The sequence below is a fragment of the Salmo salar genome, chromosome 21 (genome assembly GCF_965601325.2).
Source record: "Salmo salar chromosome 21, fSalSal1, whole genome shotgun sequence".
Classification (NCBI taxonomy): Eukaryota; Metazoa; Chordata; class Actinopteri; order Salmoniformes; family Salmonidae; genus Salmo; species Salmo salar.
Window position 1 is genome coordinate 37484351 of NC_138311.1, and position 18918 is coordinate 37503268.

General features: G+C 40.9%; 1 protein-coding gene across 3 annotated transcripts; it reads left to right on the forward strand.

Moving 5' to 3' along the window:
* Positions 1-1427: 1427 nt before the first annotated feature.
* Positions 1428-11580, forward strand: LOC106582282 (zinc finger protein 148). Of its 3 annotated transcripts, none has more exons than XM_014165192.3 (7): positions 1428-1711; positions 2482-2785; positions 2995-3123; positions 3368-3491; positions 3661-3744; positions 3869-3987; positions 4241-11580. In XM_014165192.3, exons 2-7 carry the CDS (start codon positions 2498-2500, stop codon positions 5891-5893), a joined length of 2397 nt encoding a protein of 798 aa, XP_014020667.1. In that variant the 5' UTR covers positions 1428-1711; positions 2482-2497; the 3' UTR covers positions 5894-11580. The 3 variants fall into 3 exon arrangements, with proteins under 3 accessions (XP_014020667.1, XP_045560686.1, XP_045560687.1); XM_045704730.2 differs by having other exon boundaries at positions 1429-1711; positions 2474-2785; XM_045704731.2 differs by having other exon boundaries at positions 1429-1707; positions 2474-2785.
* The last annotated feature ends 7338 nt before the right edge of the window (positions 11581-18918 follow it).

Sequence of the window (18918 nt, forward strand, 5' to 3'; positions counted from 1 at the left end):
CACAACCCAAATGATTGGCTCAAATGCATTAAGAAGGAAAGAAATGCCACAAATGTACTTTTAGCAAGACACACCTGTTAATTGAAATGCATTCCAGGTGACTACATTTTAAATTTTAGTCATTTAGCAGACACTCTTATCGAGAGCGACTTACAGTAGTCAATGCATACATTTCATAATTTGTTTATATATTTTTTTTTTCCTGTACTGGTCCCCCATTGGAATCGAACCCACAACCCTGGCGTTGCAAACACCATGCTCTACCAACTGAGCCACACAGGACCACACGGGACTACTTCTTGAAGCTGGTTGAGAGAATGCCAAGAGTGTGCAAAGCTATCATCAAGGCAATTGGTGGCTACTTTAAAGAATCTCAGATATAAAATATATTTTGATTTGTTTTACACTTTATTGGTTACTACATGATTCCATGTGTTATGTCATAGTGTTGATGTCTTCACTATTATTTTACAATGTAGGAAATAGTAAAAATAAAGAAAAACTCTGGAATGAGTAGGTGTGTCCAAACTTTTGACTGGTATTGTATATATTTCTATGGGAAAGGAAAGGAGGCTGACTAAATTATACAAATACTTTCCATTTTGAGCTTATCAGACAGAAGCAATCGATGTTCAGTGAATGCTGCCATCTGTTGTTAACTTAAAATTGTGTTTTGGTAATAATGCACTATAATCAGTTTACATTTTTAGGCCCCATTTGCCCTGTGACTTAGGTGATACAGTTGTGCTCTAATCAGATTCATGTAGTAGCTGAGTTAATTGGTGTACTAGTTAATTGATTTAATAGCAAGTTCATTAACAAATCATTGATTTATTTTTTGTTAATGAGGAAGTTTTGATATGACTATCTGTCAAACAGTATTATGTTTCCTGAATGCATTAAACATCGTGTTTTGGGAACAAATAGTATCGTAGTCATTCTAGTTCTGCGTGCGAGCGCGCTAAAGATATGTAGAAAAGGTCTGCAGAGCACACACTGTAGTGCTTGCTCCACTAGTCACTCCAGGCACAGATAGAACAATGAGACAGATATTTCACTGGATGTATAAATGTGAAGCATCCGCTTGGCATTTCCACTCACTACTAAATATGGTAGTGAGCGAAAGCCTGAAGGCGGGTAGTGGGAGAAGATGGAACGAGATGGATTTTGGGCGACGTTCTGCAAATTTTCTCATTGATGAAACATTTCATCTAAACACAGTTTTCTATTCCCAAAACTAATATATGTTATGAAAAGAGTGGACTACGATTTGTAGACTTTACCCTTTGCAAAAGTTTTTTTAAATCGCGTTTTATAAGGTGCGCAAAGACCAATTGAGTTATTGCACACGCGCACTTGACAGAGTAGGCGTTCCCTAATGGACATATGCAGATTTGTGCTAGAACACCCCAATAGGATCTCGCTAGCTTATGCTTGTCTGTGCCCGACTTCTTGTTTGTTCTGCCCACTATGACTCATTTGTTCACATTGGAATCGATACGTTGTGGTCTATCTTGGTTTACTTACAAAATATTTTCTACAGGTAAAGGACATCACAACGCAAACTAGACAATTTACCGTACATTCCCCATGCACTGCAGTTGGGCCAAATGCGGTGACGTTTCTTTCTCTCGCGGCATATATCACACAGCGGATACACTTTTGCAGATTAACCATGACTGCTAAACGACCTTATTAGACTCCAAAGTAGGTAAGCAGTCTAAAGACGTTACGTTAGCTAGCTTAGCTAATGTTAGTAATATATATATATATATATATTTGGTTAGAAACGTTATCTAGACAGCTAGCTAGTTGTGAACAGTTTTCTGCCGTGCATTAGCTACTTCTCGATTTCACTTGAGTGAAGCTAACCTAAATCTTGACTTGAGTTCTTGCTAGCTCTTCTGGGTTGTTGTTTCTGATCAGGCCTAGCTAGCTAACGTTTGCTATTCACAGCTAACCATAGTTAGCAAGCTAGCTAACAGGCTACTGCTAACGTTGCCTGTCAACGCTGATAGCTATCTAACGTTAGCTAGTTAGTTGTGTTGCTTGTTTAGGTAAAGTTGTTTAGCTAGCTAAAGTTACAAATCATCTTAACATCTAACGTTAGGTTGCTATGTTGCTAGTTAGCCAGTTGACCGCTCAATTTATTTTATAGCGACATATCATGTTGTTACCCTAGCTACTACTATGTACAATAGCCTTAGCCTACTAACGTTAGCTAGTTTTAGTTCTAACGCTCGCTGTGTTATTTTGATTTAACGGGATTGTTGATGGCTACAGTAGTTACTCAGTTGGCTGACAATCTTTCAAGGTTTTGTTTGTTAGTTATTCAGTTAGCTAACTGTCAGCTAAACCCGAGATTACTCAGTGATGACCCCTATTAAATGTAGCTAAATGTTTTCGTTGTCTTTAACTAAGTTACAGTAACTCGTTAGCTAGCTAATACTTCTGCCCTCATTTGACCCCACAGACACGTAGGTCCCTCTAAGTTAAGATGAACATTGATGACAAGCTGGAGGGGATGCTGCTGAAGTGTGGTGGGGGAGTGGATGAGAGGGTGGGGTTAGGGGGTGGAGGTCCAGTCGTCATGACCCTGGGCGAGCGGGGTTTAGCCCACCACCCCCTGTTAGCAGACGATGATGAAGAGGATGATGATGACCTGACAGGGGTTTCAATGGTGTCCCATGACCTGATCCCAACTGATGAGATGGTGGTACATGAGGAGACTGTGAAGAACGGCAGGGAAGGGGGAATGAATCAGAGACTCTCACACAAGCTGCCTGTGAGTCCATGTCATGCATACATTCTTATTGCCAGTCTTCTTGCCATACATGCTGTAAATCGTGACATTGGGTGAATCTCAAGTCTTTCGTCATTCCTTACTTCCTCTCTTCTCCCGGTCTTCATTTTGAAGACTTGCGATTCACCCATTGAGTGCAAAATCATTCTGACTTTAAGCAGTGAAATTCAAACATAAGCAATGTTTTGTAGGTAAGCATCAAACAAGAGTTGAAGCTGACTTCTGATCAACTAATGCTGGGGAAGAAAGAAAGAAAACAGCCCAGAGACCTCACAGAGTGTCACAAGAAGAAGAAGCGAAAGCAGCGCTCTCCTGCCAAGGTGCAAATGTATAATACGTTTTGCATTTAAATCATTATTGCTTGAAACAAGGTTATAATCACATGGTCTGTGCAGATTAAATATCTATTTTGGGACCTGACAAATCCTGTTGCCAAAACTAGCAACATGAAAACCATTATTATTATTTTTTTTTTTATGAAGGCCCACCCAGCTTCAGTTGTATATAAATTGTGATTTGACACATTTCTTGTCCTTGTCTTTCCATTTATCTCTCTTTGTTTAGATTCTCACCATCAATGAGGATGGGTCATTGGGTCTCCAGAGTCCAAAGTGTCATGTGTGTGTGCACTGCAACGCAGCCTTCCGAACCAACTACCATCTACAAAGACATGTCTTCATCCACACTGGTATGTCTTATGACAGTCAAGCCTCTTGCTTTACATTAAATTAACAAAACAATGATCTAGGCCCTCTGTTGTAAGGTACAATTTCTGCATAATAAGTAGGCTAACACAATTTCCCATTGAATATAAGTAAGAAAAATATGGTCAAACTGACCAACTTGCTTGGTTTCAGGTGAGAAGCCATTTCAGTGCAGCCAGTGTGATATGCGCTTCATACAGAAGTACCTTCTCCAGAGACATGAGAAAATCCACACTGGTAAGAGAATGCCCCACGAAGTGATGATTTAACTATGTTAGCCAATGGTTAGTCAAAGATCCCACCTGTTGAATGTTGATGTTACTTGCCCACAGAATGAGCTGTCCCTTTGACTTTCTGTCAGGTGAGAAGCCCTTCCGCTGTGAGGAGTGTGGCATGAGGTTCATTCAGAAATACCACATGGAGAGGCACAGAAGGACCCACAGTGGAGAGAAGCCCTATCAATGTGACTACTGCCACCAGGTTGGTTATTTATGTTATCAAAGCACATCTCAATGGCCTGGTCCCATATCTGTTTGTGCTGTATAGCCAACTCCTATGGTTTGCCATGATAGACAATGACCTTAGGAGTTAGCAAGATGGCACAAATAGTATACATCTCTAGTTCAAATTCTAGTTTAAAACTGGTTTATATAGCATGCAGACGTTTCTTTAGAAACATTTATTCTGCTACTATCCATGTATGCCACAAACCCATTCGGTTTGTTTTCCACAGTACTTCTCCAGAACTGACCGGGTTCTAAAGCACAGGCGCATGTGCCATGAGATGAAGGAGAGGAAAGCCCACAAGGCTGCAGCAGCTGGGAAAGATGGAGGACTCCTGCGCAACACAGAATCTCTGGGCTTTTCCTTCTCTGCCAAAGAGTGCTCGCTGCCCAAGAAGAAACGCTTGAAGACTTCAGACAAGTCTCAATGCTCTCTCTCAGCTGCTGCCACTGAAGACGTTGCCACGGTCACTTCTCTTGGCGCCATGGATAAGGAGGTGGAGCAAAGACTGAACAAAATCGAATGTCTACCTCTCTATGCGGTTACCTCCAAGGTGGTCAAAGATGAGTATGTGGTGGCAGATTATTCTGTGGAGCTTCCAGACTCGTCTGGCGAGCAGCATTTGGGGCTGGGTGGGGAGAATCTCTCCTCTGAGGAGATTCATCCTCCCAAGCTGGTCCTTAAGAAGGTCCCCAAGAGGAGTCTGAAGCAACCAACTGATCCCAAACCACCTGTGAGTCTGTCCCCTTTGTCCTCTTTTGAAGATGGCAAAATCACCAGGTACACATTCGAGATCGTGGACAAACAAGGTCTTCTGGATGTGGATGTGGCCAATTCTGACCTGGAGCCAGTAGATGCTCTCCAAGGAGGGCAGACGAAACCAGCATCCAGCAGCACAAACTACGATGATGCAATGCAGTTCCTGAAGAAGAAGAGGTATCTCCAGCAGGCCACTTTGGCCAACAACCGCAATTACGCTCTGAATGTAAGCAGCATCACGTCCCAGCCTTCCATTAGACAAGCCACAGTGGCCAATGTCATCGACGAAACCGTTCCCGCCACCATCTTGGAACCCCAGCCGTTGAGCGTCGAGATCAAGTCCAACCACGACAAGAACGTTCTCCCGGATGAGGTTCTCCAGACTCTCCTGGACCACTACTCAAACAAGGCCAATGGGCAACCTGATATCTCCTTCAGTGTGGCTGACACGGAGGTGACCTCCAGCATCTCCATCAACTCCTCGGATGTGTCTGAGGCCAGCCCGGTAGAGAGCCTGGGAGGTAACCCTCAAGCCCCACCAGCAGAGAAGTCTAGCCTCCTTCACGAGTACTCAAAGTTCCTTCAGCAAGCACTGGAGAGGACCAGCCAGAACGATAGCTACTTGAGCAGCCAGAGTCTTACCTTTGTCACCGAGAGCCCCAGTCTCTCCAACCAGCCTCTGTTCTCCACAGAGAAACAGAACCCTTCACCCAGCAGGTTTACCACTGGTAGGTCAGGGATGAACTCTCCACTACGCTCTACCTTGGAGAAACCCCATTTTGGACTACTTGTAGGGGATTCCCAGCACTCTTTCTCATTTTCAGGGGACGAAACGACCCCCTCGGCTGTGTCGCCAACCGAAGACTTTCTGGAGGAAGTTGCATCCTCGAAAAAGACTGATGCTCAAGGGTTGCATCAGACTTTTCAAATCAGCACCTTCGATCAGAACTTCCGGTCACAGTTCCAGGCCTCGTCACGTTCTGGAATCACCTCCCAGTTTACTATTGCCAATGGACAAGTCAGTCTGCGAAGTCATGGAACAGACTTCTCTGAATTCTCCCTTGAGACGAGGTCTCAATTGAACTCTTCCCCTGATGCTACAAGGAGTCAAACGTTTGGTTGAGGATATTTTTTTTATTTCTGTGATCATTTTGGAAGGCACTTTTATATACATATCCTCTGTTCTGCCAAAATAGGTTACACTGCGAAGGTGGCTGTTGCTCAAAGCATTTGTGATTTAAAAAAATATATATATATACTTTTCTGTTAGATTAAAATGGTACATTTTGGTAATCATTAAAATAGGGGGGGAAAATATATCTGTATGAGAAGCACTTTTCCATATGTAATTGGGTTTCGGGGGGAAAAGCACTCATTGGCGTTTATTAGAATGTAAATTAAGAAATGTAAGCCACAAAGGTGTAATGAAAAGGATTTGGTTCCATAGTAACTCTTACATTATAATTATTTCTCTGTTTTCATTTTCTAATCGACTTCAATCATGTTTCTTCCACCTTTTCTTTTTCTTGCTTTTACTCTCACCAGATATCTGGGCCTGTATTTATAAAGCGTCTCGGAGTAGTAGTGCTGATCTAGGATCAGATTTTCCTTTTTAGATCATAATGAATAAGACTGTATGGGGGGGGGGGGGTTCCTGGCTACCAATCAACATCGCCTGCCTCCCCCAATGATTTGTAGAATGCAAGCACATTCTGACCTTTCTAATTCGTCCCAGAACCCAATTAGTTGTACTAGGGCCAGCCAACGTGACATTATCAACTTTGATACTCTGATTAGATTTGTTGGATGACCCAATCGCCTATGAATTTGTTTTGTACAACTCCCCTCATTTTGAAGTCACACAAACAACTTCTAGGATGGAAGTTTCAGACAGAATATATGTAGCGATCGATAGGGCAGCGGAAATACATTTGGGGTGAGTCGTCAGGCAAGGTGGCTGGTCCTAGATCAGCACTCTTACTCTGAGGCCCTATGAACACGGGCCCTGTTACCGTAGGCCATGTCAACATAACAATTCTGAGATTCTTCTAAAGTCATGCTATATAGCTGCTGAATGTAGTGTTGTCCACTTGTTGATAATGTACAGTATACCTGCTGTAAGACCTTTTCATTTCATTTTATCTGAACAGAATTAATTTCAAATAATTTATGTAAGGAATGTTTTCTTCAGTTGCTTGCTGAACTCCTTTTTCATGGTGTGTAGCCTGAAATATGATTTTATTTGTATTTGATCATATGATCATTTTGATTTAATAAGTCTTAATTTAAAGTCACTTGATTCAAAGCTCTCCCCTGGAAGAAATGTATGGTGGTTGGTGTGGAATGAAGTACACTACATGACCAAAAGTATGTGGACACCTGCTCGTCAAACATCTCATTCCAAAATCCTGTGCATTAATATGGAATTGGTCCCCCCTTTGCTGCTATAACAGCCTCCACTCTTATGGGAAGGCTTTCTACTAAATGTTGGAACATTGCTGCATGGACTTGGTTCCATTCAGCCATGAGTATTAGTGAGGTTGGGCGATTAGGCCTGGCTCGCAGTCGGGTTTCCAATTCATCCCAAAGGTGTGCGATGGGGTTGAGGTCAGGGCTCTGCAGGCCAGTCAAGTTCTTCCACAACAATCTTGTCAAATACTTTCTGTATGGACCTCACTTTGTGCATAGGGGTATTGTCATGCTAAAACAGGAAAGGGCTTTCCCCAAACTGTTGCCACAAAGTTGGAAGTACAGAATTGTCTAGAATGTCATTGTATGCTGTAGTCTTAAGTTTTCCCTACACTGGAACTAAAGGACCTAGTCTGAACCATGAAAAACAGCCTGGGATCATTATTCCTCCTCCACCAAACTTTACAGTTGGCATTATGCATTGGGGCAGGTAGCGTACTCCTGGTATCTGCCAAACCCAGATTTGTCCGTCAGACTGCCATATGGTAAAACGTGATTCATCACTCCAGAGAACGCATTTCCACCATTCCAGCCGACGCTTGGCGTTGCGTATGATGTTCTTAGGCTTGTGTGCGGCTGCTCGGCCATGGAAAAGTATTTCATGAAGCTCCTGACAAACAGTTTTTGTGCTGATGTTTCTTCCAGAGGCAGTTTGGAACTCGCTATTGAGTGCCAATGTTTGTCTGTGGAGATTCCATGGCTGTGTGCTTGATGTTATACACTTGTCTGTGGCGGAAATAGCCCAATCCACCAATTTGAACGGGTGTCCACATACTTTTGTGTGTATGTCATTCTTCATCCAAATCAACAGTACTTGATAGAAATAGGTTGGTCTTGACCATTCTAAAGATTCTAAACAAATGTAATTTGTCTGAATATTAAATTGTTTGCACAATGTACCTTAAGTGAGGTTAATTGATGATCTTATTGTGATCTTTTTAGGGATTAGATCATGGTTCAAATGAGAACCTAAATGCTTTGTTATAGGTCATCGAAATGTTATACAGTTATGTTGCATGCACTTATTGGGAAACAAATCATGGTTCATTGCAGATGTATTAATCTAAGCAGTCATTGGATACTTAAGTCTCTAGAAGGGTTGGTAGTTGTACGGCTGTTTTCTCAGTAGCTGGTGAAGACCGCAAGGGGAAATAATCCATGAGTAGAGTGGGAAATCAGCCCGGAAAGTTATATAAAATAATCATTGTGTTTTGTACACACTTCATTACGGGTGAATGTATGTCAGCGCAGGTAGGTTTCCATCCAGTTGGTGACAGATTTTCATTTGAATATTCTAAACTCTGCATTAAAAACAATATGCACATTTTCCCACCAGAGATGTTTCCATCTAATGAACTTGTTGTGGATGAAAGGCTGTGCGTGATGACGTCGTGCCCATAACTTTTGCGATTAAATAAAAAATCGCATTTTCAACTCTACTGTTGGTTTTGTACCCCCAAAATGTTATTATATAGGGAATGTGCCCACTCTGGTCTTTGCATGTGTTCTCTATAGCCAACAGCTCGCAGACACAGTGTGGGTTGGCTACCTACATGATGAAATGATGGATAATAGCGAGAATATTTGTTAAATGACAGCCAAGCATAGATCATCATGTCACCAGAATAAGACACTCAATATATTTATTGGAAAACAATGTCAAGCTTGCACTTTCACCATCCTGTGAAGTTCATAACTTATTTAATCTGTAGCCTAATAAACTGCATGCTTTCCCGACGAGTCGTAGTGGGAGGACCACACTATATCATCCCACGACTCCAAGTTTACTTCAATATGATGGTTCTTATATCAATATTTGCACGTCAGGGCGTTTCCACTGCCATTTCTTGCCTAATACATTTTACCAACACAAAAAGATCTCCCCATGTTGAACGAACAAATGATCTGTGGGCATTAATACAATTGTACTGAAACTTCTGCTTTCCATCACAACTATCGTGATTATTTTATACGTTTTGACTTTACTCACATAACTGTTGCTGGAAACTTGATTTTTTGGGGGGGAAGAGAATTGCCCATTCCGCAGTACTTTATATCCTACATTGCACATATAGTTGTAAGAGATTCAAGTTTGTCTTTCATTTAGGCTCCTGTCCTGGAAAATATCTTTATTAGTTCTCATCAGTGCCTTTTTAAAATATTTAAAATATCCCCATATGTTTCATAGTAATTTTTGGTGACTGTCAATTAAATATACTAGCCCCATCTGCACTTTCTGAAACAAACCCAATTCAAAGTTATTTACAATGAAAGTGGAACTTTCTGCTCTTTAAAAGGACTTTCCTTTCAAACATTCTAGCCCTCTTGCTATTACAGCAAAGACTGACCACTGGCATCTCTTTCGATTTTCTATCTTTTGTAGCACAGAAATGATAAAAAATGTTTTATCTACCGGTAATCTATTGTTAGGGTGTTTATCTGTGTGCTTTTCCAAGAAAGTTCTGAAAATTAAGATTTGAATTGCACGATGACATTTTAAGTGAATGGTTATTTCTTTATAGATATTACTGTATTACACACTGCCTAACTTTCTGAATAGTTGTGCATATTTGGCAGAGGTTACAGAACATTTTTGAGATATATTTTGTTGAGTCTCTCTTGCATTGTTGGGTTTCTATGGTATTTGTTGTAACAGATTGATATAATTGTTGCATGTGAAGCGAAACAACACAATAACAGCCACTTTTTGAAGTTACCTTGACAAAATTAAATGGTTTGAAATTATTTTTCTTGTTATATTGCCTTAGTCATTTCGGTCTTGCTATTTTGTCTTGCATGATGTCTTTCTTTTTTGTGCTTTATTGTTCATGCCTTTTAAAGTTAAATTGTTTTGCTTATAGAATTGATAGTTATATTATGTCAACATTATGTTTTACATCAAATGCTAGCTCTCACTTGTTACATTTCTACTGACAATCAGGGACAAATAATACCCTCATTCTGGATTCAACAGCTACTACACTTTACTCTGTAAACATTCCCTCTGTAGAATGTATAGAAAGTTGGTATCTCTGCTGTAAATAAGTAGAATATTTTTGGCTTGTGTATTTTCAGTTCTGGACAACCTGGTGGTTCTAGCTACAGTGAGGATTGGTGTACAATGTTTTATGGAGCCACTTTTCATTAGATTTTCAATGCAGTTTAATGTTTGTCACTTCATGTTCTGTGAAACCATAGGTTTTTTTCCACCTATTTTTTTATTTTATTTCCCTCATTAGTGATTTGACCAGCTATGATTTGACTCGTAGTAATTAAAGTCCGCCCATCCTTCCATGAAATAATAGTTACAGTATTGTAGTGTGGACTGGACTGTCAGTTTGAAGAATACCTGGGGCATCATCCTCGGAAATTCATCAACAATTGATTATTCAATGTCATGTGGCATATAACTGAAATGTTGACCTGTAGTCAATCATGAGATGTGAAAAATGTTTAGTTTCCCCCCCCCCCCCCATTTCAGTTATCATCTGATTGTATGGGTTTAAGTTTTACACTAAACCTACTGTACACCGGTGAAAGAAAGCACATTCAAAAGCACGGTGTATAGTTGTATGTTTATTTCTCCATGACTATCTTAGATTTCAACTTATAGTATAAGTTTGAGACCCAAAATGTTCCTTCTTCAACTGCATACCGAGGGAACTGAAAAGATTGCTGTTATGGTTGTGAAAAAGCAACCAATTTTTGGGACAGTTCCACCACGTACAGTAACCCCCTATCCATAAACTGACCGTAAGTGTCCTTGTATAAGCTGGGGAAAAAATGAAACTTGTTTCATCAGATTGGGGGGGAAAGTATAAATGTTAAAGTTTTTGATAAATACTTTGTTCTATTTTTGAAAAATATAATGTTGCTTGTAAAAAGGCTCTGAAGTATGTATGTCATATAGTCATTATTGCAGACAGTCCTCAGTTATATCAGATAATTGTTTTTATTCTGGATATGTTGAGCTTCTTTGGCAGTTGTGGACAAGAGCTTCTTCCTTTGAGACTGAGTTATTTTGACTCAGATGTTCATGTTTTATCATTGAGCTACAGAAGGAAGGATAGTAAACTCGTTGTTAGTCAAGTTATGATGAATTATTATATTTCAGATGGTTGATCAAAAGCAAGATGTTGATTTGCATGGTCTTTTAGTTGTCGATTCGATTGAACTGGATATTATATGTAATGTACTGCTTTAATTGTAGCTGATTTTATTTCAGTAAAGTTCTGTTAGATTTATGCAATATATTATATAGGACTTGTGAAAAATCTGATTCTTCAATTGTTGGTTTTTGATTGTTTATCATGTCCTTCCAAATAAAAATAATTATCCATACAGTAGGCCTACTGGTTTCTTGGAAGTATAATAATTATATAATATTAATATAGACCTATAAATAACAATTATTTATTGAAGAAATGCTTTGATATTGATTACGTTATTTTCCATCATGAGGCATATAAAATGCACAAATTACACTTCTGAATTTGATATGTTATTAAAACCCAATTGCTGACAACTGCCCATTTGAAGGTTGGTTAAAACTAACAAAGGACTTTAGCCTAGCTGTATCTTTTTGGAGCAGAGCAACACACCTTTAAATTGTCATTGATCAAAACCAAAATGTACAGTGCATTTGGAAAGTATTCAGAGCCTTTCCTTTTTTCCACATTTTGTTATGTTACAGCCCTATTCTAAAATTGATTAAATAAAAAAAAAAATGCATCTATATATACACACACTACCCCGTAATGACAAAGTGAAAACAGGTTTTTAGAAATGTTAGCTAATTTATCAAACATAATAAATGGAAATACCTTATTTACATAAGTATTCAGACCCTTTGCTATGAGACTCGAAATTGAGCTCAGGTGCATCCTGTTTCCATTGATCATCTTTGAGATGTCTCTACAACTTGATTGGAGTCGACCTGTGGTAAATTCATGAATAATGATGAGTGAGAAAGTTACATTTACTCAAAGATCATGCCCCCCCCATACATGCCCTCTCACCATTACCAGCAGCACACCATCCTGCATCCCACTGCTGGCTTGCTTCTGAAGCTAAGCAGGGTTGGTCCCTGGATGGGAGACCAGATGCTGCTGGAAGTGGTGTTGGAGGTCCAGTTGGAGTCACCATTTCCTCTTGTCAATGTTTTTATCCCAATGCCCCAGGGCAGTGATTGGGGACATTGCCCTATGTAGGGTGCCATCTTTTTGATGGGAAATTAAACGGTTGTCCTGACTCTCCGTCATCACTAAAGATCCCATGGCACTTATCATAAGAGTAGGGGTGTTAACCCCGGTGTTCTGGCTAATTCCCAATCTGGCCTTCATACCATCATGGCCACCTAATCATCCCCAGTTTACAATTGGCTCATTCATCCCCCCTCATCTCCCCTGTGACTATTCCCCAGGTCGTTGCTGTAAATGAGAATGTGTTCTCAGTCAATTTACCTGGTAAAATAAGGGTAAAAAAAAAAAATATTGCAAAAATACCAGGGGAGGTTAGCATTTTGATCAGAAACATATTCTATTCCTATTTATAATAAAAGTATACAGTGTACATGATTTACCATTCATTTCTATTGGGCACAACATAATGCGAAACACAACCAAAACAAACTGCAAATGCATCCAACAAGCTTGATGGAGTCATTGCGTGCCAGGAATATGTGACCAAATTCTAATCTTTTAACTACATTTTATTGAATTTGTCCAAATATTTATGATCCCTTTAAATGGGGTGACTAGATACTTACCGTTAAAAGTGCTTTCACTGTTTTCTGTCCCTCCCAAAAGATAGAATTTGTAGATAATTGGACCAAGCCTGGCCATTTGAGGAGTGACGGATTCCATCCTAGCTGGAGGGGTGCTCTCATCTTATCTACGAACATAGGCAGGACTCTAACTCCCCTAGCTCCACAATGAGATAGGGTGCAGGCCAGGCAGCAGGCTGTTAGCCAGCCTGCCAGCTTAGTGGAGTCTGCCACTAGCACAGTCAGTGTAGTCAGCTCAGCTATCCCCATTGAGACCGTGTCTGTGCCGCGACCTAGGTTGGGCAAAACTAAACATGGTGGTGTTCGCCTTAGCAATCTCACTGGAATAAAGACCTCCTCTGTTCCTGCCATTATTGAAAGAGATAGCGATATCTCGCATCTCAAAATAGGGCTACTTAATGTTAGATCCCTCACTTCCAAGGCAGTTATAGTCAATGAACTAATCACTGATCATAATCTTGATGTGATTGGCCTGACTGAAACATGGCTTAAGCCTGATGAATTTTCTGTGTTAAATGAGTCCTCACCTCCTGGTTACACTAGTGACCATATCCCCCCGCGCATCCTGCAAAGGCGGAGGTGTTGCTAACATTTATGATAGCAAATTTCAATTTACAAAAAAAAAAAATGTTTTCATCTTTGGAGCTTCTAGTCATGAAATCTATGCAGCCTACTCAATCACTTTTTATAGCTACTGTTTACAGGCCTCCTGGGCCATATACAGCATTCTTCACTGAGTTCCCTGAATTCCTATCGGACCTTGTAGTCATGGCAGATAATATCCACATTTTTGGTGACTTTAATATTCACATGGAAAAGTACACAGACCCACTCCAAAAAGCTTTCGGAGCCATCATCGACTCAGTGGGTTTTGTCCAACATGTCTCCGGACCTACTCACTGCCACAGTCATACTCTGGACCTAGTTTTGTCCCGTGGAATAAATGTTGTGGATCCTAATGTTTTTCCTCATAATCCTGGACTATCGGACCACCATTTTATTACGTTTGCAATCGCAACAAATAATCTGCTCAAACCCAACCAAGGATCATCAAAGGTAGTGCTATAAATTCTCGGACAACCCAAAGATTTCTAGATGCCCTTCCAGACTCCCTCCGCCTACCCAAGGACGTCAGAGTACAAAAATCAGTTAACCACCCAACTGAGGAACTCAATTTAACCTTGCGCAATACCCTAGATGCAGTCGCACCCCTAAAAACCAAAAACATTTGTCATAAGAAACTAGCTCCCTGGTATACAGAAAATACCAGAGCTCTGAAGCAAGCTTCCAGAAAATTGGAATGGAAATGGCGCCACACCAAACTGGAAGTCTTCCGACTAGCTTGGAAAGACAGTACCGTGCAGTATCAAAGAGCCCCCACTGCTGCTCGATCATGCGATTTTTCCAACTTAATTGAGGAAAATAAGAACAATCCAAAATGTACTTTTGATACTGTCGCAAAGCTAACTAAAAAGCAGCATTCCCCAAGAGAGGATGGCTTTCACTTCAGCAGTGATAAATTCATGAAGTTCTTTGAGGAAAAGACCATGATCATTAGAAAGCAAATTACGGACTCCTCTTTAAATCTGCGTATTCCTCCAAAGCTCAGTTGTCCTGAGTCTGCACAACTCTGCCAGGACCTAGGATCAAGGGAGACACTCAAGTGTTTTAGTACTATATCTCTTGACACAATGATGAAAATAATCATGGCCTCTAAACCTTCAAGCTGCATACTGGACCCTATTCCAACTAAACTACTGAAAGAGCTGCTTCCTGTGCTTGGCCGTCCTATGTTGAACATAATAAACGGCTCCCTATCCACCGGATGTGTACCAAACCCACTAAAAGTGGCAGTAATAAAGCCTCTCTTGAAAAAGCCAAACCTTGACCCAGAAAATATAAAAAACTATCGCCCTATTTCAAATCACCCATTCCTCTCAAAATGTTTTGAAAAAGCCGGTGCGCAGCAACTCACTGCCTTCCTGAAGACAAACAATGTATACGAAACGCTTCAGTCTGGTTTTAGACCCCATCGTAGCACTGAGACTGCACTTGTGAAGGTGGTAAATGACCTTTTAATGGCGTCAGACCGAGGCGCTGCATCTGTCCTCATGCTCCTAGACCTTAGTGCTGCTTTTGATACCATCGATCACCACATTCTTTTGGAGAGATTTGAAACCCAAATTGGTCTACACGGACAAGTTCTGGCCTGGTTTAGATCTTATTTGTCGGAAAGATATCAGTTTGTCTCTGTGGATGGTTTGTCCTCTGACAAATCAACTGTAAAATTCGGTGTCCCTCAAGGTTCTGTTTTAGGACCACTATTGTTTTCACTATATATTTTACCTCTTGGTGATATCATTCGGAACCATAATGTTAACTTTCACTGCTATGCGGATGACACACAGCTGTACATTTCGATGAAACATGGTGAAGCCCCAAAATTGCCCTCGCTGGAAGCCATAAGGACATAAGGACATAAGGAAGTGGATGGCTGCAAATGTTCTACTTTTAAATTCGGACAAAACAGAGATGCTTGTTCTAGGTCCCAAGAAACAAAGAGATCTTCTGTTGAATCTGACAATTAATCTTGATGGTTGTACAGTCGTCTCAAATAAAACTGTGAAAGACCTCGGCGTTACTCTGGACCCTGATCTCTCTTTTGACTAACATATCAAGACTGTTTCAAGGACAGCTTTTTTCCATCTACGTAACATTGCAAAAATCTGAAACTTTCTGTCCAAAAATGATGCAGAAAAATGTATCCATGCTTTTGTCACTTCTAGGTTAGACAACTGCAATGCTCTACTTTCCGGCTACTCGGATAAAGCACTAAATAAACTTCAGTTAGTGCTGAACATGGCTGCTAGAATCTTGACTAGATCATTTTACTCCAGTGCTTCCTGTTAAGGCAAGGGCTGATTTCAAAGTTTTACTGCTAACCTACAAAGCATTACATGGGCTTGCTCCTACCTATCTTTCCGATTTGGTCCTGCCGTACATACCTACATGTACGCTACGGTCACACAGGCCGCCTAACTGTTCCCCTTTCTCCACTGGGATTCTCTGCCTCTAACCCTATTACAGGGGCTGAGTCACTGGCTTACTGGTGCTCTTCCATGCCGTCCCTAGGAGGGGTGCGTCACTTGAGTGGGTTGAGTCACTGACGTGATCTTCCTGTCTGGGTTGACGCCCCCCCTTGGGTTGTGCCGTGGCGGAGATCTTTGTGGGCTCTACTCAACCTTGTCTCTGGATGGTAAGTTGGTGGTTGAAGATATCCCTCTAGTGGTGTGGGGGCTGTGCTTTGGCAAAGTGGGTGGGGTTATATCCTGCCTGTTTGGCCCTGACCGGGGGTATCGTCGGATGGGGCCACAGTGTCTCCCGACCCCTCCTGTCTCAGCCTGAGGTATTTATGCTGCAGTAGTTTATGTGTCAGGGGGCTAGGGTCAGTCTGTTATATCTGGAGTATTTCTCTTGTCTTATCAGGTGTCCTGTGTGAATTTAAGTATGCTCTCTAATTCTCTTTCTTTCTTTCTCTCTCTCGGAGGACCTGAGCCCCAGGACCATGCTTCAGGACTACCTGGCCTGATGACTACTTGCTGTCCCCAGTCCACCTGGCCGTGCTGCTGCTCCAGTTTCAACTGTTCTGCCTGCGTCTATGGAACCCTGACCTGTTCACCGGACGTGCAACCTGTCCTAGACCTGCTGTTTTCAACTCTCTAGAGACAGCAGGAGCGGTAGAGATACTCTGAATGATCGGCTATGAAAAGCCAACTGACATTTACTGCTGAGGTGCTGACCTGTTGCACCCTCGACAACCACTGTGATTATTATTATTTGACCCCGCTGGTCATCTATGAACATTTGAACATCTTGGCCATGTTCTGTTATAATCTCCACCCGGCACAGCCAGAAGAGGACTAGCCACCCCTCATAGCCTGGTTCCTCTCTATGTTTCTTCCTAGGTTCTGGCCTTTTTAGGGAGTTTTTCCTAGCCACCGTGCTTCTACACCTGCATTGCTTGCTGTTTTGGGTTTTAGGCTGGGTTTCTGTCCCCCACTTTGAGATACCAGCTGATGTAAGAAGGGCTTTATAAATAGATTTGATTTGATTTCTTAACGGTAAAACAGATATGTATGAAAATTCCCTCTAATAAAAGCAGACATTCTGTACTGTCGCCTCATATAAAACATTTAATCTCAAATCCAAAATTATGGAGTATAGAGCCAAAATAATAGTTTTAGCTTCACTGTCCAAATAAATACGTAAGGGAGTGTATGTCTTCAACATCCCTGCAACCCTTCCTTCCCAAGGTTATTGTGGTAAAGGAGAATGCATTCTCAGTCAACTCAACTTTAAAAACAAATATTATAAAGCTAAATAAATAAAAAGATAAATCAATATGTTTACATTCAAAGGTCTTGTGCATATCTTCTGTGTGTGTTCTGATTTCAACAGTGTGTGGCTGGAGCCATTTACATCACGGGGTTCTCAAAGCCTGCAGAGTGAGTGGGCCATTAGAGGGATGTCTGTGGCTGTCCTGCTCTGCCTTCTTGGTTGCATCTGACTTTCAGCACCATCGATCAAAACTTCCAGTCGCAGTTCCAGGCCTCGTCACGTTCTGGAATCACCTCACAATTTACTATTGCCAATGGGCAAGTCAGTTTGCGAAGTCACGTGACAGACTTCTCTGAATTCTCCCTTGAGACAGGGTCTCAATTGAACTCTTCCCGTGATGCTACAAGGAGTCAAACGTTTGGTTGTGGATATTTCTTTTATTTCTGCAATCACTTTTATATACATATCCTCTGTTCTGTCAAAATAGGTTACACTACAAAGGTGGCTGTTGCTCGAAGCATTTGTGATTTACAAATATATATACTTTTCTGTTAGATTAAAATGGTACATTTTGGTAATCATTAAAGTAGGGGGAAAAAAGATATCTGTATGAGAAGCACTTTCCCATATGCAATTGGGTTGCGGGGGAAAAAGCACTCATTGGGGTTTATTAGAATGTAAATTAAGAAATGTAAGCCACAAAGGTGTAATGAAAAGGATTTGGTTGCATAGTAACTCTTACATTATAATTATTTCTCTGTTTTCATTTTCTAATCGACTTTAATCATGTTTCTTCCACCTTTCTTTTTCTTGCTTTTACTCTCACCAGATATCTGGGCCTGTATTTATAAAGCGTCTCGGAGTAGTAGTGCTGATCTAGGATCAGTTTTTTCCTTTTTAGATCATAATGAATAAGACTGTATGGACAGGGTGGGGGGGGTTTGGCTGGTTGCCTGGCTACCCATCAACATTGCTCCGGCCAACTGACGTTTGTTCTCCATAATGAGTATGGATTTGTCTGCCTCCCCCGATGATTTGTAGAACTCAAACACATTCTGACCATTCTGATTGGTTCCAGAAACCAATGGGTTGTTTAGTTTAGTTCATTAATTCGACCATTTAAAAAAAACAAGCACACATAAAACATGAATAAGCCATACATGTGCATGAGTAAAATCATCGAGGATAACACAATAAAGTCTGAGACTTATTTCCATTGTGGTCCTATTGAAACAAGGTGGCTAGGCAAAATCGAACACGGTTGAACACAGTATGACAGCGAGATAATACAAAAAATAACAAAGAAGAAGAACATCTATCTCATCATTGCAGTTTCATCATAGGGGTCGTTCATATGGGCACAGAATACATCAAACAGTGTTTTACTTAATTTTTAAAGCTACCCAGAGAGGACGTCATTTTTATGGGCAGAGGTAACTCATTCCATTCTGAGGCTCCAGTATACAAGAAAGTACCTGTCCCAGCATTACTCCTGAACCTGTATAAGCACACGTTAGCAACACCTGATTTCGTGCTGTGATTATGTGCATCCCTAA

Coding starts and splice junctions, on each gene's coding strand:
- LOC106582282 (XM_014165192.3), top strand. CDS start 2,498: ATGAACATTGATGACAAGCTGGAGGGGATGCTGCTGAAGTGTGGTGGG. Junction 3,124..3,367: donor AGCAGCGCTCTCCTGCCAAG/GTGCAAATGTAT, acceptor CTCTTTGTTTAG/ATTCTCACCATCAATGAGGA. Junction 3,745..3,868: donor ACATGAGAAAATCCACACTG/GTAAGAGAATGC, acceptor ACTTTCTGTCAG/GTGAGAAGCCCTTCCGCTGT.